The sequence below is a fragment of the Vipera ursinii genome (assembly GCF_947247035.1).
Source record: "Vipera ursinii genome assembly, chromosome: 1".
Classification (NCBI taxonomy): Eukaryota; Metazoa; Chordata; class Lepidosauria; order Squamata; family Viperidae; genus Vipera; species Vipera ursinii.
The window spans coordinates 273,894,331-273,917,740 of NC_139512.1; the positions used below are offsets into that span (position 1 = coordinate 273,894,331).

General features: G+C 46.0%; 1 protein-coding gene across 1 annotated transcript in view; it reads left to right on the plus strand.

Annotated features, from left to right (window-relative positions):
* The window catches only part of ESR1 (estrogen receptor 1), a gene marked incomplete at both ends in the record, with an annotated part of 169,545 nt that overhangs the window by 38,388 nt on the left and 107,747 nt on the right, over nt 1-23,410 (plus strand). The window contains one exon of the mRNA XM_083348730.1: nt 3,982-4,172. Within this exon, the coding sequence (XP_083204856.1) occupies nt 3,982-4,172 (191 nt within the window). The remainder of the gene's footprint in view (nt 1-3,981; nt 4,173-23,410) is intronic.

Below are 23,410 nucleotides of genomic sequence, written 5' to 3' on the forward strand. Positions count from 1 at the left end.
GTGCATATGTCAATCTCATGTTCTTACAGTAAGTTGACACAAAGAATAAAGGGACAAAAGGGGAGTGTAGTTGATATCTTTTACACCATACATTTGAGTTCTCTGAGTAGAAATTCAACTGTAAACATGTTTCTTCACATTATTTCAGTGAAATTTGTATCCAGGAATGTGTAGCATTATGTACTTAAATTCTTTAACAATGCATCCCTCTTTAAATTAGTTGGGGTTATTAAATTACTTTTTATTCTAATGGAAATGACTAACATTTCTCATTTTGGCCAAGCTGAGTTATTATCTATTTAAGGATGATATATAACCATAAGAAACTAGCACATTACCTTCATATTTTGTCTGTGAGGAGAGATGGTAGGAATGAGGGAGAAAGTTTTTAATACAAAATATCTGCTATTTAAAAAATATTAGTCCCATCTCCATTTGAATTGGGTCCAAGCAACATACGATTGGTATGTCTTTCCTGCAAATCTGAGGATTTAGGATCAAGAAATGTTTGATCAAGAAATGGAAGCCTCTATTGGAATCTTATGTAAGATCAGATAGTAGATTAGTCAGATTTTGCTGAATCTAAGAGAGCTATTCTTGTTCAGGTTGTCCTCAATTTATGACCACAATTGAGATCAGAACTTCAGTCATTAAGCAATGCAATTATTAAGTGAGTCGTCATCATCATCATCATCATCATAAGTTGGAAGGGACCTTGGAGGTCATCTAGTCCAACCCCCTGCTCAGGCAGGAAACCCTATACCATTTCAGACAAATGGCTGTCCAGTCTACTCTTAAAAACTTCCAGTGTTGGAGCATTCACCACTTTTGGAGGCAGGTTGTTCCAATGGTTAATTGTTCTAACTGTCAAGAAGTTTCTCCTTAGTTCTAGGTTGCTTCTTTCCTTGATTAGTTTCCATCCATTGCTTCTTGTCCTGCCTTTGGGCGTTTTGGAGAATAGCTTGAGTCCCTCCTCTTTGTGGCAGTCCCTGAGATATTGGAACACTGCTATCATGTCCCCCCTCGTCCTTCTCTTCATTAAACTAAAGGTAAAGGTAAAGGTTCCCCCGCACATGCGTACTAGTTGTTTCCAACTCTAGGGGCCAGTGCTCATCTCTGTTTCAAAGCCGAAGAGCCAGCACTTGTCCGAGGACGTCTCTGTGGTCATGTGGCCGGCATGACTAGACACCAAAAGTGCACGGAACGCTGTTACCTTCCCACCGTAGTGGTCCCTATTTTTCTACTTATTTTTCTCCTTAGTTCTAGGTTGCTTCTCTCTTTGATTAATTTTCATCCGTTGCTTCTTGTCCTGCTTTCAGGTGCTTAGGAGAACAGCTTGACTCCCTCTTCTTTGTGGCAGCCCCTGAGATATTGGAAGACTGCTATCATGTCACCCCTCACCCTTCTCTTCGTTAAACTACACATACCCAATTCCAGCAACCGTTCCCTATATGTTTTAGCCTTCAGTCCCCCAATCATCTTTGTTGCCCTTCTCTGTACCCTTTCTAGAGTTTCAACATCCTTTTTAACATCGTGGTGACCAAAACTGGATGTGGCCTTACCAAGGCATTGTAAAGTGGTATTAGTACTTCACGTGATCTTGATTCTATCCCTCTGTTAATGCAGCCTAGCACTGTGTTGGCTTTTTTGACAGCTGCAGCACACTGCTGGCTCATATTCAAGTAATTGTCTACTAGGACTCCGAGATCCCTCTCACAGTTACTACTATTGAGCAAGGTACCACCTATACTATACCTGTGCAGTTGATTTTTCTTGCCTAAATGTAGAAACTTACTTTTTTCACCACTGAATTTCATTTTGTTAGATAGCACCCAGTGTTCGGGTCTGTCCAGATCCTTCTGTATTTTAAGCCTATCTTCTGGAGTATTGGCTATTCCTGCCAGCTTGGTGTCGTCTGCAAATTTGATGAGTTCTCCATCTATCCCCTCATCCAAATCATTGATGAAGATGTTGAAGAGCACTGGGCCCAGAACAGAGCCCTGGGGCACCCCACTACACACTTCTTTCCATGTAGATGCAGTTCCATTGAGGACCACACGCTGAGTATGGCCGGTCAGCCAGCTACAAATCCATCTGGTGGTGATGCTATCTAACCCACATTTTTCTATCTTCTCAAGTAGTAGGTTGTGATCTACTTTATCAAATGCCTTACTGAAGTCCAAGTAAATTATATCTACAGCATTCCTCTGGTCCACTAATTTTGTCACTTGGTCAAAGAATGTAATAAGATTTGTCTGGCATGATCGGTTTTTGACAAACCCATGTTGACTTTTAGTGATGACTTTGTTTGCATCAAGGTGTTGTTTGATTATCTTTTCCAGAATCTTCCCAGGTATTGAGGTAGGGTTGATAGGTCTGTAGTTTCCTGGATCTATTTTTTTCCCTTTTTTGAAGATGGGAACTACATCAGCTCTCTTCCAGTCCTCTGGTAGTTTCCCAGTGCTCCAGGATCTTTGAAAAATATAGTTCAGTGGCTCTGAGATCACGTCTGCCAGTTCCTTGAGAACTTTGGGGTATAATCCATCTGGTCCTGGTGATTTGAACTCGTCTAGACAGGTGCTCACTTACCATTTTCTTGCCTATGTTAACTTGCATTTCTATTCTGGTTTTTATGGCATCAGTTTTGGTAGGTTGGACTGTTTTTTTCCCTTTGTGTAAAGACAGATGCAAAAAATGAGTTAAATAGTTCTGTTTTCTCCCTGTTGCTTGTCACCTTCTTGCCATTTTCCCCCACTAATGGACCAATCATCTCCTTAACTTTTTTCTTGTTTTTTTATATGTTGAAAGAAGCGTTTTTGTTATTTTTGACTTTGGTTGCAAGCCTTAGTTCATTTTGAGCCTTAGCTTCCCTCACTTCATCTTTGCAGGCACGGGCTATTTGCTGATATTCTGCCTTAGTTATGTGCCCCTCTTTCCACTTCTTATACTTGTCCTTTTTATCTTTCAATTTATCGGAGAGTTCTTTATGCAGCCATGCTGGTTTCTTTTGAGAGCTGTTGTTTTCCTTGGCACAAGTGATAAGCAAATCACATGGGCATTAAGTAAATCAGCTTCCCTCAATGATTTTGTTTGTCAGAAGCCAATTCGGAAGTCACAAATGGTAATGACATTTCCCTGGAATGCGGCAACCATTGTAAATGCATGCTGGCTGCAAGCACACAAACCATGATCATGTGACCCCAGTGACAGTTATAAGTGGTCTGGTAACACCGGCCATAAGTCACTTTTTTCAGCACCATCGTAACTTAGAACAGTCGCTAAATTAATGGTCATAAGTCAAGGACTCATTTGGATGGTATATAGTCACTTCAACACCCTCTCTTTTCATGGCACCTAAAGCTTAAGGATGACGGTGCCATCTAAATGTATTAATTTTGGTCAGAATATTCAAGAAATGGCTTTCTATGCTTCCTGTTTAGTTGTTTGAGAAATGGGACTCTCTTCAAACTTTTATTTCATTGGTTATATTATTCAGTGTGAAAAACCCGGAGACGTGAGTGGCCAAATGCACCATTAGGAAATAAGAGTAATGGGAATGATAGGAATGCAAAGTTTAGCTGCTTATGCTTGTAGGGAAAAATGATTGCGATAGTCTTGTCTGCATTATGTTCCCAGGACACAGTTCCTTTCAGGTATACATAAAGCCTCTCCTGAGGTGAACTCAGCTTCTGGGGATTATACAGACACCCTAATATTTGTGGTTGGCATCAATCTACCCCTCCCAGATTTGACAGTTCCTTGTAATGAATGATCATGCTTCATTAGCTTGGCGAATTGTCCCTCCCAACCAGAATGATATTTTCATGTGTTGACTTGTACTGCCACTACCCACTCACTAATGTTGGGATCTTGGTGTTTGCTTCTTGCAAACATTTCTTTACCAAACTAGGTTACTAAGATCCCAGTGTTTTCACCCTGAGCTATTCTCCAATGTTGAACTCACTATTGTTCCTTTTGCAGGCCCGGCTCGGAGACCAGACGTCACAATGGCAGAGAGCGAATGTCTAGCACCAATGAAAGGGGAAACCTGTCTATGGAGTCTACCAAGGAGACCCGCTATTGTGCTGTTTGCAATGATTATGCCTCTGGCTACCATTATGGGGTTTGGTCCTGCGAGGGCTGTAAAGCCTTTTTTAAAAGGAGCATTCAAGGTAATATAACATTGACACACCCGACATGTAACCTTCTTGTTCATTCTAATCAGGTAATGAGAGTGTTGTTTATTACTGAACAGACTGAAACTGTGGATCAGGATATGGCTGATACAATTAAACTTTTAGAATAAAGAAATAAACTAAATAGTTCACAGCATATTAAAATGCATATTTAGTCTCTGTTTAATATATACAGTGTGAATAGATTGAGGTATGTAAGCATGACTTGGAAATTAAAAAAAGACTACTCTGGACTATTATCTGTATTTAAATATTTTGTAAATAACTTAGATTTGTAAATGACAAATGTAATCTCAAATACCCATTTTGCTTGTTTCTTCAATACTTGCCTGCCCTATCTTTGAGTAATGCTGCTATTACAGTTCATGTAACAATAGTAGACAAAATAAATACAGGACTATCTAAAGGAAGCTTTCCATGAGGTGATTCCCCTAAAATGTGGGACACCTACTGTACAAATCCCAACTCCAACTCAAAACCGGAAAAGGCTTCCAGGAAGTCCTCAAACTGTTTGCCAAAATGAGGCGACTGCTTATGAATTGACCCAAGTAAGCTAATTATTATTGGAAAATTCTTAATTCTAATGGTAGCCAGGTAGATGTTTGAAAATACTAGATTCTTATGCCGAACTATATGTAGTCCTCAACTTAACAACAGTTCATTTAATGACAATGGGACTGAAAAAAGTAACTTATGACCGTTTTTCACGCTTATGACCGTTGCAACATCCCCACGGCCAGATGATCAAAATTCAGACACTTGGCAATTGACTCAAATGTATTAGTTTCTGGGGTCATGCGATCACCTTTTGCAACCTTCTGACAAGCAAAGACAATGAGGAATCCAGATTCACTTAACAACCATGTCACTAACGTAACAACTGCAGCGATTCACTTAACAACTGTGGCGTGAAAAGTCGTAAAACGGGACAAAGTTCACTTAACTGTCTCACTTAGCAACCAAAACGTTGGACTCTATTGTGATTGTAAGTTGAGCACTATCTGTATTACCAGCTTGATGGTAGGTTTCCCCCTGCCCCTCTCTTTCTTGGCCTCCTCTAACCATCCTGGGCAGACTTTCAGTATGAATGGAAACTGAAAGCCTTTCAGTCTTTAAGGTAGAAACAAAAAACGTATATGGAAGAAAAAGTAAATACATGAAAGAACAAAAACATACATTTCTCTTCCTCTGAGCTGCTCTTAATAGCCCAACTATTGTTTCTTGATTTGGGGATGAACAAATTGTTGCTAACACCACAATCAGTCCTGCCTATCCGTGATTAATAATTTTAAATTCCTACTTACTTTCCATTGCTCAGCACTTCCCCCTTTTGCCTTTCTCAGGAGAAGCTTCCTGCAGTTGAATCTATTACTGTCCACTGTCTTCTTAAAGTGACGCTTCTCAAGTCGTGCACTATAATCTGGTTACAGAGATGCTCTTTTTTTAAAAAAAAAAAGTACATCCCTTATACTCTAGTAATTTCACTGCTGCTTTAAGACTTTCTGTTTCATCCAAAAGCTTTTCTCAATTGCCACTAAGGGGTGCCATGTGTATTCTTAATATACTCTCACGTCAGTACATGTTGCTTTTAATTGATTTTCCATATCAACACGTAAGAGAGTAATCTCAAAATGGGAGAATGTCGGATAAGTGAAAATAGCAATCTTGTGTATGTACAACATTTACTTTATATATATTTACTCCTTCCCTGGCGAATGTTGAAGTTCCTGGACTAATAGAATAGTGGTGAAATCAGTGGACCCTGAAATATTCTTATCCTATCTCTGCAATAAACTCAGCAATAATGATGGAGTTCATAGGGTTGAGGAAGAGGTTAATAACCAGAGAAAGCTCACGAAGCGCATGTTGATAATCTGGAACATGAGTAAAAAAACATTAAAAGGATTGTGAAAATGATTTAGAAGGAAAGTTTTGGAGTTCACATGAGTACAGGACTTTTCTGATGCTCATTAAAGCACTGGTGTCTTTTTTCAGGCATCCACATGAGCTGAAAAAAGCTGCCGATTTGTGTGCTTTAATACAGAGCAGAGGGATTGTGACTTATGAAAAAATGAAGCAGTTCTTCCAAATGGTTTTTAAATGTATATCTATTATATTCCTTAATAGAAACAGGAAATATGTGAACTTCAGTTAGCTAGAATGTGTATCTGCACTTCTTTTGTGTAATAAATGGGTAACAATGAATAGTCTCCTTAATATTTTCAATACAGTAGAGAAGCATCACCTCATGGGAACCAGTTGCTGCTACTTACTTACATGAATTTAGTTTAAATTAAGTTTTTAGCAATTGAAAGGGGATCAGATTATTATATTACCTCACCCTCATAGAAGTATGCTCCATGGTTTCAAATTTTCAATTCTGCACTCATGGAAGAAAGTTTTTGATATTATATTCAATCATATTCTCTTTCTGAAAGAGATGGCTGGCATTATTCAGCTCCTGAAGTACTTGAAAATCATTAGTTGCTTGAGGTACTTCCAATCTATGGACCTTCATATATATTTTTTTCTATTTTCTTACAAGTTGTGAAATCAATCAAGGCAATACCCACTGTAACTTTCACAAGACATGGATATTCAAGTTACAAAAAGTTACTTAACGACAGTATCTTGAAAGTTCTCCAATTTATCTTGGAATGCTTCTGCTCTTTCTGAACAGAAGGCTATGAAGTTGAAGACATGAAGTCATCCATGACAATTTTTGGATGAGATTCTTATTGTATTATTGTCTTCTTTCTTCACAGAAGAAATGATGCGGAGAAGGAATATGTGTAGTCTTTCATATCTAGTTGTTCTGTCTGTTTTTTTTATTTATTTCTGTCTTTCTGGCTTGAGAAAGTCATTAAGGAGGGAAAGATGGAATATCTGCCCAATGTACTTTGGTTTTTTAGGCTGTTTTTCCCCAGTCTTTATGTAAAATATCTCAAGTTCTCATGGAGACAATATTCTGGTAACATGGTCTAGCTGTGAATTTTTCAGTCAGCTTCAGAACTCAGCTTCAAGTGCATATGAGACGTCTTTTGGTGGCTGAAGAATTGATGTACACGAATTAATATCAGTACAATAATATTTATCCAAAAAAGGTTCATGAAACAAATAAGCATTCTAACTATCATACCATGAGTCATACTGAGGGACTGATAACTGGCAATGTCCCTCTATTCAACGTCACAATCGATAATCAATATTGAATAAAATAGAGACATTGTTTTGCAGTTCTACAAATTTGTGATCTCCAAATCATTTAAGCCTAGAAAACCTAAAAACAGTAAGTTCTAGTCCCAGTTTAGGGTGACCTTAGGCCAGTTACTCTCAGCCCAATCTAGCTCACAGGACTGTTGCTGTGGAAAAAATAGGAGGAGGAAGGAGTGTTTTGTAGGTTTGTCTCCTTGAGTTATTTATAAAAAAATAATAATAAAGGTGCGATATGCACGTGTGTGTGTAAAATGCTTCCTCCTCCCTACAGCCAAGAAAGGTTAGAGACCTCTAATCTACAACAAGGTCACTAAACCCTGAAACCCAATAGTGCTACAGGGATTATTTTTAGGACAAAAATCTTCATGTTAATTTAAAGCAATAGGTAAAATTTTGCTGAGCTAAAACTTCCCAAATCCTTGAAACAACAGATAGGTAGGAAATGCTTCAGAGTACAATTCAGCAGCCTGGAGGACTATAGTTTCCATATTCTTCATTTATGCAACAATTTGAAGCTTAATGGAGTTCTTGGTGCAATAATCAATGATTAATCAGAAGTAAAAGTGAACAAACCATCTGATTTTAATTTTAATTTAATTTAATTTAATAACATTTATATACCGCCCTTCTCCCTGAGGACTCAGGGCGGTTCACAGGGCAGAATAAAATAGCAAATACAAACATTAAAAAAGATTAAACAATTGCCCTAGTTAAAAACAATGGAAATACAGTGCTAAAAACCCCAAGAAAAATTAAAAAACCAAAGATAAAACAACCCCAGCAATCCCCATCAGGCTAGGCCAGCTTGTACAAACAGAAATGTCTTAAGATCGCGACGAAAGGAGCGAAGATCGGGCGCCATCCGGAGCTCTACCGGTAGCTGATTCCACAGCTCCGGAGCGCCCACAGAGAAGGATCTCCCCCTGGGGGCCACCAATCGACATTCTCTGATCGGTGGCACCCTGAGGAGGCCCTCTCTGTGGGAACGCACAGGGCGCAGGGAGCTTGATGCCGGCAGCAGATGTTCCCTGAGGTACTCCGGCCCCATGCCATGGAGTGCTTTGAACACCGTTACCAGTACCTTGAATCTCACCCGGAAGACAACTGGCAACCAATGCAGCTCATGGAGCAGAGGTGTAACGTGGGAGTATCGGGAGACTCCCAACACCACTCTCGCGGCTGCATTCTGTACCAGTTGGAGCTTCCGGGTGGTCCTCAAGGGCAGCCCCATGTAGAGAGCGTTGCAGTAGTCCAGACGAGAGGACACGAGCGCATGAGTGACCGTGCATAGATCATCCCGGCTAAGATAGGGCCGCAACTGACGCACCAGGCGAACCTGTGCGAAGGCCCCCCTAGTCACAGCTCCTATATGGTCTTCCAAGGTGAGCCGTGAATCTAGGAGGACCCCCAAGTTGCGAGCCCTATCTACGGGGGGTAATAGTTCACCCCCCATAGCCAGAGGTGGAATGTCCGAATAAACCCGGGATGAAGGTATGCAAAGCTACTCAGTCTTGTCGGGGTTGAGTTGGAGTCTGTTCCTCCCCATCCAGACCCGAACCGCCTCCAGGCAACGGGACATCACGTTGAGGGCATCACTGGGGTGGTTTGGGGTCGAAAAGAAAAGTTGGGTATCATCAGCATACTGATGATACCCAACTCCAAAGCCACGAATGATCTCACCCAGCGGCTTCATGTAGATGTTGAACAGGAGAGGCGAGAGGACCGACCCCTGAGGAACTCCACAAATGAGAGACCTCGCGGTCGACCTCTGCCCCCCTGCCAACACTGACTGCGAACGTCCCAAGAGATAGGAGGAGAACCACTGTAAAACTGTGCCTCCCACTCCCAATCCCCTGAGACGCAGCAGCAAGATACCATGGTCGATGGTATCGAAAGCCGCCGAGAGGTCTAATAGGACTAGGACAGAGGAATGCCCCCTGTCCCGAGCCCTCCAGAGATCATTCACCAGTGCGACCAATGCCGTCTCCGTGCTGTGCCCGGGCCTGAAACCCGATTGGTACGGGTCTAGATAATCCGCTTCATCCAGGACCAGAGGGAGCTGATGCGCCACCACACTCTCAACAACCTTCGCAAGAAAGCGAAGGTTGGAGACAGGACGAAAGTTGTTCAATACAGCCGGGTCCAGGGCAGGCTTCTTGAGGAGAGGCCTCACCACCGCCTCCTTCAAGACGGCGGGGAAGATACCCTCACTCAAAGAAGCCGATATAACTGCCTGGAACCAGCTGCGTGTCCTCTCCCGGGCTGCATAAACCAGCCAGGAAGGGCACGGGTCCAGTAAACATGTGGTGGTGCTCAGCCTCCCCATGATCCTGTCCACTTCCTCCGGAGTCACAGAATCAAACTCCTCCCAGATGATATCGACAAGACCACCCGTGTCCTGATCGTCAGACTCTGCCCAGTCAGAGTCCAGACCGGTCCGAATCCGAGCGATTTTGTCCGACAGATGTTGGTTAAACTCCTCGGCACGTCCCTGCAAGGGATCCTCCCTCACCTCCTGATTTAGGAGGGAGCGAGTCACCCTAAACAGGGCAGCCGGGCGATTATCTGCGGACGCAATAAGGGTGGCGAAGTGGTTGGACCTCGCCTCCCTAATTGCAGCGAGATAAGACCTAATATAGGCTCTTAGTCGCAATCGGTCGGGTTCGGATCGGCTGGACCTCCAACCACTCTCTAGGCCCCGTCTCCGACGCTTCATCTCCCGGAGCTCCGCAGAGAACCATGGAGCTCGACGGGATCTGCACCGGGTCAGGGGCTGCAGGGGTACAACTCGGTCAAGGGCCTCAGTGGCCGTCCTTTCCCAGGCTTCCACCAAGGCCTCGGTCGAGCTGTGAGCAAGGGAGGCAGGTGGGGACCCCAGTGCCGCCTGGAACATCTGGGGATCCATTAAGCGTCTGGGGCGGTACCATTTGAGTGGTTCCAAACACCCACGGCGGGGGGTGGCAAAACGGAAGACCAGCCGCAGGAGATGATGATCGGTCCATGACAGGGGCATGATAATTGGAGAGCCCCCACCAAGATCATCTAACCACCGTCCAGACAAGAAAACAAGGTCAAGGGTGTGGCCTCCCTCATGAGTCGGTCCCGAAATTACTTGCGTCAGGTCCATGGCCGTCATGGAAGCCATGAACTCCCGAGCCAACTCAGATGATCCTCCCAGAGATGGTAGGTTGAAGTCCCCCAAAACTATAAGTTTCGGGAACTCAACCACCAGCCCAGAGAGGGCATCGAGCAGCTCAGGCAGGGCTGCTGCTGCGTGACTAGGCGAAAGGTACACCAGCAGCAAGCCCAACTGCGCACCAGGGCCGCATCTCAAAAAGAGAGACTCACACCCGACTATCTGGGGAACGGTGGCCTCCCGCGGACACAAGGTTTCCCTCATAACAACAGCCACTCCCCCACCCCTACCCTGAGCCCGAGGCCGGTGCAGCACCCGGAAACCTGGTGGGCAAAGATCAACCAGAGGAACACCGCCCTCTGGGCCCAACCAGGTTTCCGTGATGCAAGCCAGGTCAGCCTGCTCCCCCTCGACCAAGTCTCGGACGAGAGGGGCCTTGTTAACGACCGACCTGGCATTCAAATACACCAGCCGGAGCTCAGGAGGCTGCACATCCTCACTCCCGGGACCTCGGGGTGGAACCAGAGGGTCGGAGTGCCTCACCGCTTGTAAGCAGCGGAGAGGCCTTCCCTGAGACCGATACGGCCCTCTGTTCCTACACCTGCTGCCATTCCCTATCGTCGTGGGAATAGATAATCCCACGACTGGCCCTGGAGCCCCAGAAGCAGCCGACCCCCGCTCCTCCCCTCCGCGATCAGCCTCAGCACTAGCCTGAACAAAGGTAGTTGGACTGCCCCCCTCGTCCAAACAACCAAGAAAAGAACCCTCCCTCCTCCCTAACCCCCAAAAAAATTTTGACAAAAAACAAATCAAGGACCTCCTATTAGGTTTACGTCGGAGGCCCATAACCGTGCCCGGCCATCTCTCAGGATCCCAATAAATGGGACCTTCCTCGAGATTATACTCGGCTGGAAAGGCGGGCCGCCTCCAGGAAGGGGGAGCACCCCTGAGGGCGAGCAAGTCCGTAGAGGAGTACCTAAAACAAGGCATAAAAGCAGTCCAGATATAGGCAGTCCATAGTCAGTTGATTTAAGGAGGAACCAAACAGAGAGCAAATAGATGTCCCGAGCCTCCACCCAGCCACTGCCACTCAGCTGGGTGCCACCCCAGGACAGGCCAACCAACGCCCTCTCACGACAGTTGGAGAGCCTATACCAGGGGGGAATAGTCCGAAACATCCCTCCTGGGTACAGCATGTCCCCTAGAGCTCTCACCTCTAGGGGCAGCAGATGTAAGTTCAGGCCACCCTCTCACTGTGGCCAGTACCCAGGGGACTCTGAATCCTTTGGGGCCGATATGTGAATGGCAATAAGGAACAGTCCGAAAGAAGGGATGAGATAGTGTGTTACATCATCAAAGTCTGCCCTACTAGGCGGCCAAATCCTCCGCTGCTCTGTCCTTCGAAAAAGTTGATCATGGCCAGATCTGCAGTCATTGGGGTCTTCCAAATTATCTAATTCTTTTAGGTCCACAAATCCAATGGCACCAACCAGAGTCACAACTGGTGCCACGGGAAACATAGATCTTCCAAGGGACCACTGGGCTCCACTGGGATCCACCGGCATTAACCGGCTAGCCCAGGAACCTTCGAGGCCACCAACAGCAGTAAGAGTACCAGGCCATCTAGAAAGAGCAAAGTAAGCAGAGGGAGCAATAAGTTGATTACAGCGTCGCCGCTGAGCCGCCAGGGCCACTGCCACCACCGGAGCGTTGCTGCAGACGCCGCCGCCATTGCCGCCATTTTCTATAACTTGAGTTGTTTAAAAGCACATTTTTCAGAAGAACTTGATTGGACAAGTTCATAAAATTGTGAGGGAGGGAGGGTCTATGGAACCCACCTATTAAAGCACATTTTATCATTCTGTATACTGGATCTCAGTCCCTGGTCATCCAAGCAATGCTGTCAAGGTTTTGATGGAGTCTATGGCAATATGAATGGAGAGAAACAAGCTGAGGCTCAACCCTAACCAAAAGGAGGTGGCTGTTGATTTGGGTGCTGTCAGATCTGAAAGATCTTCTCTTTCTAGTTTCTGGCTGGGTCTTACTGGACTTTTGGCTTCTTCTTCAGGAGCAGGTGATAGCCATGCCTAAGATGGCCTTTAAACAAATCTATTTTGTGCAATTGCACCTACTCTTGAATGGGGGGGGAACTCTGCTCATGATCACTTATTTCTGATAACTCCTTATCTGGAGTATTGAAATGTGTTCTACTTGGGGCTACCTATGAAAACTACTTGGAAGCTATAGTTAAAGGTAAAGGTAAAGGTTCCCCTGCACATGCGTGCTAGTCGTTTCCAACTCTAGGGGCCAGTGCTCATCTCTGTTTCAAAGCCAAAGAGTCAGCATTTGTCCGAGGACATTTTCATGGTCATGTGGCTGGCATGACTAGACGCCAAAGGCGCATGGAACGCTGTTACCTTCCCACCGTGGTGGTCCCTATTTTTATACTTGCATTTTTACGTGCTTTTGAACTGCTAGGTGGGCAGAAGCTGGGACGAGTAACAGGTGCTCACTCTGCTACGTGGCACTCAGGATTCGACCTGCCAAACTGGCGACCTTCTGATCGACAAGCTCAGCGTCCTAACCCACTGAGCCACCGCGTTAGACATGGATAATTCTGAATTATCAGTCCCGCTAGATAAACCAGACCAGGAAAATCAACTCTGAGAAGACTAGAACTATATTTTATTGAAATAATAACAGAATCTTGCAGGTCTAATTATGCTATATCTCCCCTCATTCTTATATCCCAGTAAATCAGGGAACCATTTATCCATGCCACTGTTGAATATTATCTTGTTTCCACAACTTAAACAATGCAATAGCTGTCTTTGCATGGCTAATGGTTCTTGTGTGTTACTCTCATCTCCCTTACTCTCTACATGGATGCATAACAATATGAGCACACTGGTTAGTGCTAGGCTTCTGGGTGTACAGGCAGACCTTGACTTGTGGCCATAATTGAGACTAGAACGGTCAATTGATACAGTAATTAAATGAGTTGCGCCTGATTTTATGAACTTTTTTTTATTACGGCTGTTAAGGAAACCACATGGCCATTAAGTGAGTTGTGTGGCCATTAATCAAATCTGGCTTCCTCCATTGATTTTGTTTGTCAGAAGCCCCTGGAAAATTTATACCTAGTGATCATATGATCCCAGGATGCTGCAACCATCATAAAGATATGCCAGGTGCCAAGTGTCCAAATTTTGATCATGTGACTGCAGGGATGCTGTGATGGTTGTAAAGGCAAGGATTGGTCATAACTTTTTTTTTTCAGCACCATTGTAACTTTGAGCTGACATTAAATGAATGGTTGTAAGTTGTAAGCCTGTAATTCAAAATCCTGGATGTCATCTATGAACCCCTTCATGACTCACAGCCAGGATATTTGATGAACCTTTTAACTTATCCTCACCCAACAAGATCCAACAGGGCTGGCATGCTCAGAATCTCATCTAGTAAACAGTGACATTTTATGGAACTCGGGAAGTGTGTCTTCTCTATCATTGCTCCTGCCCTGTGGATGAGCATTTTCCCCAAGATTTGGATGCCCTTCACCTTGCTGGCTTTTGGAAAAGTCTTGAAGACTTTGCTATTCCTTCAAGTAGGGGACGATGCTGTATGAGTTCTAGGTAAAGTTATTTTTCTGATTGCTATATATTTTCCTATCTTTTTATGTAGCTGGCTGCCCAGAGATGCTTGGTAAATAGGCAGTCATATAAATAAGAAATAAAAATGTCCACTTTGATAAATAACTTCCGGTGCTATTTCTGTTTTATGCAGGGCACATAAACAACTATCAATTTATGTATTGCATTTCTGATGTTGCCATAGCCTCCATTAGAATCTTGACAGTATCGCTTGGGTGTCCTGGTGTTGTTTGTGCATCTTTTTTTAAAGAAGCAAAGTTTCTTGATGTATATTTTGCCATTGTTTCTGTGTGGTGATTATAAAATTCAGAGGAGCAATAACCTGAAAAGATCATTATATGTTGGTTTCCACTGGGATCTAGAAAAATTGAAAGAATTAGATTAATTTCTATTACCATGTGCATCAAGTAATTTTTCCTTTATTCTTAGTTAGGAAGGACCTAGATTAGGTCAGTGAAACATTGGCTCATTTTAACCCTGGCAGCATGGGGCATAATTGATTTCCTTTGAAAACTTACAGCATTTTTTTAAGTGGCATGATTTTGATATAATTTGAATAACGCTATATTGCTAACACAATAGCACTATGTTAGCAATTGAGCTGAAGTGTTGCTCAACAAATAAGTTTTAAGAATGTGTGTGTCAGAGAGAGAGAGAAGGGGGGGGAGAGAATGAGAGAGAGGGAAGAGATGCAAATGCATATTGATGTGAAAAACATGCCTCCCTGGATGCATCTGCTGTTTTTCCACCAGCATGAATACGGATGAAAGTCAGTGGCACAACAATAATAAGGGCAGAGTTTGTTGTGCTGACCCCATCATCTGCAATCTCCATTGACAATTAACATTTGATCCCACGTAGCTGGCATGTTACAAACCAAGAGGTGTCATTTTCTTTAGTCTAGGCCAGGGGTGTCCACAAGCTGGATGTGTCACACGGAAGCCACGCCCACCCTAGCTCTGGCAAGGGGAAAAAAGGGGTGATACGTCGTGACACTTCACATGACGTGGCGAGTTTGATGCCCCTGGTCTGGGCAATGACTAGCATTGTTTCTTTGGATATTTCAACTCTATACTGTATTACTTCCTTAAGGTGAAAACTCCTTCTTATGGTGCATACAGGTGGGACAAGAACATAGTTGCAAGGGAATCCCAATTCCTTTCTTTTGCTAGGGTTTCTTTTGCTAGAGCTGCTAACCTTGTATAAGGTAAAGGTTCCCCGCACATGCGTGCTAATCGTTTCCAACTCTAAGGGCCAGTGCTCATCTCCGTTTCAAAGCCAAAGAGCCAGCGCTTGCCTGAGGATGTCTCCATGGTCATGTGGCCGGCATGACTAGACGCCAAAGGCGCATGGAACGCTGTTACCTTCCCACTGTAGTGGTCCCTATTTTTCTACTTGCATTTTTACGTGCTTTCGAACTGCTAGGTTAGCAGAAGCTGGGATGAGTAACAGGTGCTAACTCTGTTACACGGCACTCGGAATTCGACCTGCCAAACTGCTGACCTTCTGATCGACAAGCTCAGTGTCCTAACCCACTGAGCCACTGCGTCCCTTAACCTTGTATACATGTGCACAAAGTAGGTAAGATAAGTGTGGAGATGTAAAATGTCTGTCTCCAATTTATATCCTTCCCTCTTTTTTGAAGTTTTTAGAACTAGCCATACTTTATATTCAGTGGCCTTCTTTCCATAATGTACTTTAACTGGGAGGGTTACCAAAAGGGAGAGGTCAATTCACTCAGTCAATTTAACCCCAAAGAGATTCAGTCATGCACAAAGATCACACCACTGGACATGTTGTAGCAATACATAAATCTAGTCAGTTAACTTATTTTGATTGTCTAGTCCTCCAAGAAAAAGCATTGGAGAGAAAGAGTGGTGATAAAAGCAAGCCTTTCAGTTATACAACTTACTGCCAAGGCCTGGTGGGAGAGATGACCTATTCCAAATGTCAGCAGACTGCATCCACTAAGTCATGCTACTGTGGCTTGTCTTGTCAATGGAGAAGGAGCTAATGACAGTATGAAGTCTTGCCAGTGTTAGTTTATTTTTAGCTCACATGTTCTGAATGTTCTCCATTTTATAATGCTTGCAGACATAGATCTATCTTGTAGAAACTTCCAATCCTTATTCTGAAGTGGTCCCTGCGTGTAGGATAGAATTGATTGGTTGATGGCCCTGGTCCCAGTATCTTTGGATTCAATGCAAAGAGGTTAATCCTGCCATTGCAGGATAACCCCAGCTCTGAAATTACTGGGGTTGTTAGTAGGCTTCTTGGTCCAGTTCAGAAAAATGCAAATTAAACCAAAGTGATAGAAATAAGCAAGGCAGTGTTGCAAATGTATAGTGCTTTCCCTGAAATAGTTGGATATGCACTTATCCATGTTTCAGATTATCACTAGGCAAGAATAGAAAACAATGTCTGCATCGCGGCATGAATCAGGAAATCAGTTATTTGCCAGTTCAATGGGAACTTTAAGCAAGACACTTTTCTCCCATCTCTACCTCCTCAAATTTCCTATTATGGAGATAATTTTTAGAGTTCTGATTTATGGCACAGTTGTTAAGATTAAAGCCATTGCTTAATGTATTTGAAGTATTCTGAATATGCTTTAGTGGTATGTAAGTGCAAACTATTATTACAAGTAATAATAGTAATCCATGTTTGTTCCACCTTAAAATAGATACTGTCAAGTGCAGATCTGAGTAGACAATATGTACTAATCCTTTCAACCCCCTGGGTGTTCTATAATCGCACATAAAATTAGGACATAGCTTACGTAAAGACACAGAAATTGACAATCTCAGCAGTTCTTTAGTGAATAGTGTTTGCTATATTCATATCAAGTACATTTTAGGGAAATGTAGAGATAAAGCCTCTATCATGCTGAACTTCTGGTAATGTTGTGGAATTAGTTTTCTTGTTTCCCACTGCTTTCATTTTTTTTCAGTTTCCCAGTATTTTTAATGGTCTCTCCTGCAAGTCCAAACTGGTCTGGTTCTTCTTAATTTCCAAGATCAGGCAAGATTGGCTAGCAACTGCTATACATCTTGACTCTATAGCAGGGGTGTCAACCTGCCGGCCCGCAGGCTGGATGCGTCATCCAGAAGCCGCACCCCCCCATTGCTGGCAATGGCAAAACTCTCCTGATACGTTGCATGACGTCACGTGACGTCGCAAGTTTGACATGTCTGCTCTATAGTTCTATAGAAATGCTCTACACCCAGTGGTGGGATTCAGCCAGTTCACACCACTTCGGCAGAACTGGTAGCTAATTTTTTGTTGCCCAGGCCCAGAATAGACTTCTGGAAATGGCATCCAAACAGAGAACCAGTTGTTCACATGTTTGAATCCCACCACTGTCTACACCCTAGCCCAAGATCTGTGGGAGAAACCATAATTTTGTGCTCTTTTAAAAGCCAATAAAATGGAGATTGTTTCCTGGGTCCTATTAGATAAGTTTGCTTACTTGACAGGACCAAGAGTAAGCCAAATCTTTCCAGACCTTACAGTGTGTGCTAAACCATTAGGAGACATTTCTTGGTTAACTAGGCTTCCGTAGGCTTTAAAGGTGACAACCAGCACCTGGAATTGTACTCAGAAGCAAACTGGTAATAAGTGCAGTACTTGGGGGACTAATAGTCTACGAACATGTTGTGACCCCACCACCAACAACAACCATGCCACTGTGATTTGTAGCAGCTGTAGTTTCTAATTGGATTTCGGGGCAGATCCAGTTAGAGTGCATTGCAAAAGCCTATTTCTGATGTGACCAAGCACAAGTGACAATAAGAAGGAACTCCCACTTTAGGAAAGGATGTAGCTGGCAGACAAGATGAATCCGTGAAAAGACTCTGCTGATCATAGTTGCCTTCTGCTCTTCAAACAAAGGCTGCAAATTCAAGAGACACCCCCCACAGTTTGTGCACTAGATGCACAGAAAACTGTTCAGGGCTAGAGATAAAAGGTCCCTAGCACCAGGAAGCTCAATCACTCACATGGACTTAGTCTTGCTAGGGTTGAATTGAGATTGCTATTCCCATCCAAATTCTTAGTGTCTCCGGGTCCTGGAACATGACTTCAACAGCATCTCTTGGCCAGCTCAGGGATGAGATTTATGCTTGAATGTGGTGATATATGAGGCTCAGTGACCTCATATAAATGTTAAATAGGAAGGGAAAGAGCAGAGGTCTTCAAACTTGGCCCTTTGATGACTTGTAGACTTCAACTCCCAGAATTCCTCAGCCAGCGTGCCTGGCTGAGGAATTCTGGGAGTTGAAACCCACAAGTCATAACAGGGGAAAGTTTGAAGACCCCTGGGATAGAGCATCAATTCCTGAAGCATCCTACATTGGGCTTGATATTTCTCTTCCTATAAACACCAACTGGAACCAGCCATGGAGAAAGTTGTTGTCTGAATGCAATTCATATCTGAGCTAGGACATAAAAACATGGAGAACTGATGGCAGAAAAAGACCTAGTGGCCCATTGAGTCTGCCCTTTGAAGTTTTTTTTGTTTTGTTTTTAATTTATGTATTTGTTAAATAGCAGGTTCTTTGGTGCAGGAATGAAGACGCGGAACAGAGTACAGGATAACTCATTGTTTATTTTGTGCAGGAGCTGTACTGGGGAAATGTCTGCAACTAGCCACAATATATAGTCTAGCCCCTAGGCGGCAGCCAATAGGTTTGAATCAACCATTGCCACCTGGAGATAGCCAACTGCAGCACAGGAGACTTGTAGTCTGGGTTGCTGGAGAGCCGTTAGCTGCTCCAGCAACCCACGTGGTGTTTAACAAGAGCCCAGTATATAACACCCCTCCCCTCTTAGATCAGACTATGACAACACCAATTACGTTTTACGTTTTACGTTTTCGTTTTATTTAATTTATATACCGCCCTTCTCCCTGGGGACTCAGGGCGATTCACAGGGCATATAAATAAAAATACAGTACTATACAAAAGTTAAAACAAAGATTAAATCAGTGCCCAAATTAAAAAACAATAATGCAATCTAAAATGACAATTTAAAACCCAGCTCCCCCATCAGGCCAGACCAGCCAATTCAAACAAATGGGTCTTCAGGCCACGACGGAAAGTTCGGAGGTCCGATGCCGTCCGGAGCTCCACCGGCAGTTGGTTCCACAAAGCCGGGGCACCCACAGAGAAGGCTCTCCCCCTGGGGGCCGCCGGTCGGCATTCCCTGACCGGAGGCACCCTGAGGAGGCCCTCTCTGTGGGAACGCACAGGGCGGAGGGGAGTTGAAGCCGGCAGCAGGTGGTCCCCGAGGTAACCCGGACCCATGCCATGTAGGGACTTAAAGATCATAACCAAGACCTTGAACCTCACCCGGAAGACAACTGGCAACCAATGCAGCTCGCGGAGCAAAGGTGTAACATGGGAGTACCGGGAAACTCCCAAGACAACTCTCGCGGCCACATTCTGTACCAGTTGGAGCCTCCGGGTGGTCTTCAAGGGAAGCCCCATGTAGAGAGCATTACAGTAGTCAAGGCGAGAGGTCACGAGCGCATGAGTGACCGTGCACAGGGCATCCCGGTCCAGATAGGGCCGCAACTGGCGCACCAGGCGAACCTGGGCAAAAGCCCCCCTAGTCACGGCCACTACATGATCTTCTAGGGTAAGCCGTGAATCTAGGAGGACTCCCAAGTTGCGAGCCCTATCCACGGGGGGTAAGAGCTCACCCCCCATAGAAAGAGATGGAACATTTTGAATGTCCTGGGATGCCGGAATGCACAGCCACTCAGTCTTGTCAGGGTTGAGCTGAAGTCTGTTCCTCCCCATCCAGACCCGAACCGCCTCCAGGCAACGGGACATCACAGCGAGGGCATCACTGGGGTGGTTTGGGGTCGAAAAGAAAAGTTGGGTATCATCGGCATATTGATGATACCCAACTCCAAAACCACGAATGATCTCATCCAGCGGTTTCATGTAGATGTTGAACAGGAGAGGCGAGAGAACCGACCCCTGAGGGACTCCACAAACGAGAGACCTAGGGGCCGATCTCTGCCCCCCTGCCAACACTGACTGCGAACGTCCCAGGAGATAGGAGGAGAACCACCGAAGAACTGTGCCTCCCACTCCCAATCCCCTGAGACGCCGCAGCAAGATACCATGGTCGATGGTATCGAAAGCCGCCGAGAGGTCTAATAGGACTAGGACAGAGGAATATCCCCTGTCCCGAGCCCTCCAGAGATCATTCACCAGAGCGACCAATGCCGTCTCCGTGCTGTACCCGGGCCTGAAACCCGATTGGTAGGGGTCCAGATAATCCGCTTCATCCAGGACCAGAGGGAGCTGATGCGCCACCACACTCTCAACAACCTTCGCAAGAAAGCGAAGGTTGGAGACTGGACGAAAGTTGTTCAATACAGCTGGGTCCAAGGCAGGCTTCTTGAGGAGAGGTCTCACCACCGCCTCCTTCAAGACGGTGGGGAAATAACCCTCACTCAAAGAAGCAGATATAACCGCCTGGAGCCAGCCTCGTGTCCTCTCCCTAGCTGCATAAACCAGCCAGGAAGGGCACGGATCCAACAAACATGTGGAGGAGCTCAGCCTCCCCATAATCCTGTCCACTTCATCAGGGTCACAGAATCAAACTCTTCCCAGATAACATTGACAAGACCGCCCGTGTCCTGATCGCCTGACTCTGCCCAGCTGGAGTCCAAACCGGTCCGAATCCGAGCGATTTTATCCGACAGATGTTGACTAAATTCCTCGGCACGAACCTGCAAGGGATCCTCCCTCACCTCCTGATTAAGAAGTGAGCGAGTCACCCTAAACAGGGCGGCCGGGCGATTATCTGTGGACGCAATGAGGGTAGAGAAGTAATTACACCTCGCCACCCTCATCGCTGCGAGATAAGACCTAATATAGGTTCTTAACCGCAACCGGTCGGGTTCGGATCGGCTCGACCTCCAACAGCTCTCTAGGCCCCGTTTCCGACGCTTCATCTCCCGGAGCTCCGCGGAGAACCATGGAGCTCGCTGGGATCTGCGCCGGGTCAGGGGCCGCAAGGGTACAACCCGGTCAAGTGCCTCAGTGGCTGCCCTTTCCCAGGTTTCCACTAAGGCATCCGCCGAGCTGTGAGCAATGGAGGCAGGTGGGGACCCCAGCGCCGCTTGGAATCTATCAGGATCCATTAAGCGTCTGGGGTGGTACCATCTAATTGGCTCCGTATCCCCACGGCGGGGGGTGGCAAAACGGAAGACCATCCGCAGGAGATGATGATCGGTCCATGACAGGGGCATAATAAATGGAGAGCCCCCACCAAGATCATCCAACCACCGTCTAGATAAAAAAATCAGGTCAAGAGTGTGGCCTCCCTCATGAGTTGGTTCAGAAATTACTTGCGTCAGGTCCATGGCCGTCATGGAAGCCATGAACTCCCGAGCTAGCTCAGATGAGCCTCCCAGGGATGGTAGATTGAAGTCTCCCAAAACTATAAGTTTGGGAAACTCAACCACCAACCCTGAGAGGATATCGAGCAGCTCGGGCAGGGCTGCCGCTGTACGACTAGGCGAAATGTACGTCAGCAGCAAACCCAACTGCGCCCCAGAACCAAATCTCACAAAGAGAGACTATCTGAGAAACGGTGGTCTCCCGTGGACATAAGGTCTCCCTAATAATAACCGCCACTCCCCCACCCCTACCTTGAGCTCGTGGCCGGTGCAGCACCCGGAAGCCTGGTGGGCAGAGGTCAACCAAAGGGACCCCACCCTCTGGTCCCAACCAGGTCTCCGTGATGCAGGCCAGGTCCGCATGCTCACCCTCAACTAAATCCCTAACGAGGGGAGCTTTGTTAACCAAGGACCTGGCATTCAGATACACCAGCCGGAGCTCAGGAGGCTGCACATCCTCGCTCCCGGAACCTCGGGGAAGAAGCAGAGGGTCGGAGCGCCTCACCGCTTGCAAGTAGCGGAGATGGCCCTCCCGGTAGCGATACGGCCCCCTGTCTATCCGCCTGCTGCCATTCCCCGTCGTGGGAATTGGTAATCCCACGACCCGCTCGTGAGCTCCGGAGACAGCGACACCCCGTTCTCCCGTCGCGCAGCCAGACCCAAGTCCGGCCTGAACCATGGTTGATTGGCCACCCCCCAAGGCCAGACAACCCTTATCACCCACCCCGCTCCCTAACCCTATAAAAAATCTAGATAAAAAAATGATCAGAGGCCTTCTATTAACTTTATATTGACGGCCCCTGCCCCTGCCCAGCCATCTCTCAGGGTCCCAAAACTCAGGCCCGTCATCGAGGTTGAAAGTGTTTAAGGAGGCGGGTCGCACCCAGGAGAGGGGGGTTCCCCTGAGGGCATACAAATCCGTGCTAGTATATTTCCGCATAAGTCTAGCAAGTCCAGGAAAGGCGTCCCATTAGTGGGAGGATCGAAGCATAAAGACAGATATCTTGGTCCCCACCCAACTTCACTGCCACTCAGTTGGGTGCCCCCAGAGACAGGCCACCCCCCGCCCTCTCACGACGGGTTGCAACTCTATTCCTGGAGGTGGGCCAGATATCCTCTGGGTAGGCAACCCCATAGAGCTCCCACCTCCATGGGGTTGCAGATGGAAAAAGTCAAGCCACTCTCCCACCGTGGGCGATACCCAGTTGTGTCCCAAAATCCAAGGGGAGAGGGGGAAGGTAGGCAGACAAGATGATAAGTATGTATGTCCATATGTCCGAGGCAAAAAGGGCAAGCAGGCCAAGATAGTGAAGATGGTCCAAATCGCGAACATCGCTGCAAAAGCAGTCCAAAGGCGGTGCGGGAACCACGTCATCCTAGTACCATTATGATGATCCGCGGTCATCTTCTCCGCCACTGAATGGACTGAAGACGCCGTCGCCGCCAAGATGACTAACAGTTGCCCTTTCCACCGTCGAAACGGCCCGAGGGCGACATTGCCGCTAAAGAGCAGCCCAAGGCGAGGTAGGGCAACGTGGAAATCCCACCGCCGGCGAGAGGGCCAAAAGCCGAAAAAGCGCGAGGCCAGCCACCGGCAAACGGGTACACAGTACAAGAAACGCCGGTGCAGCCGTAAGCAGTCCAAAAGCTGGCCCCCGAAATGTCTCATCAGCTGTTGGGCCGCTAAAGACGGCCAGAACATACCATCTTCGCCGTCGCCGCCGAACATGTATTGCCGCCGCTGCCGCCGAGCGCGGGCCGCCGTCGGCGCCAGGCACGGCCCAAACACCAC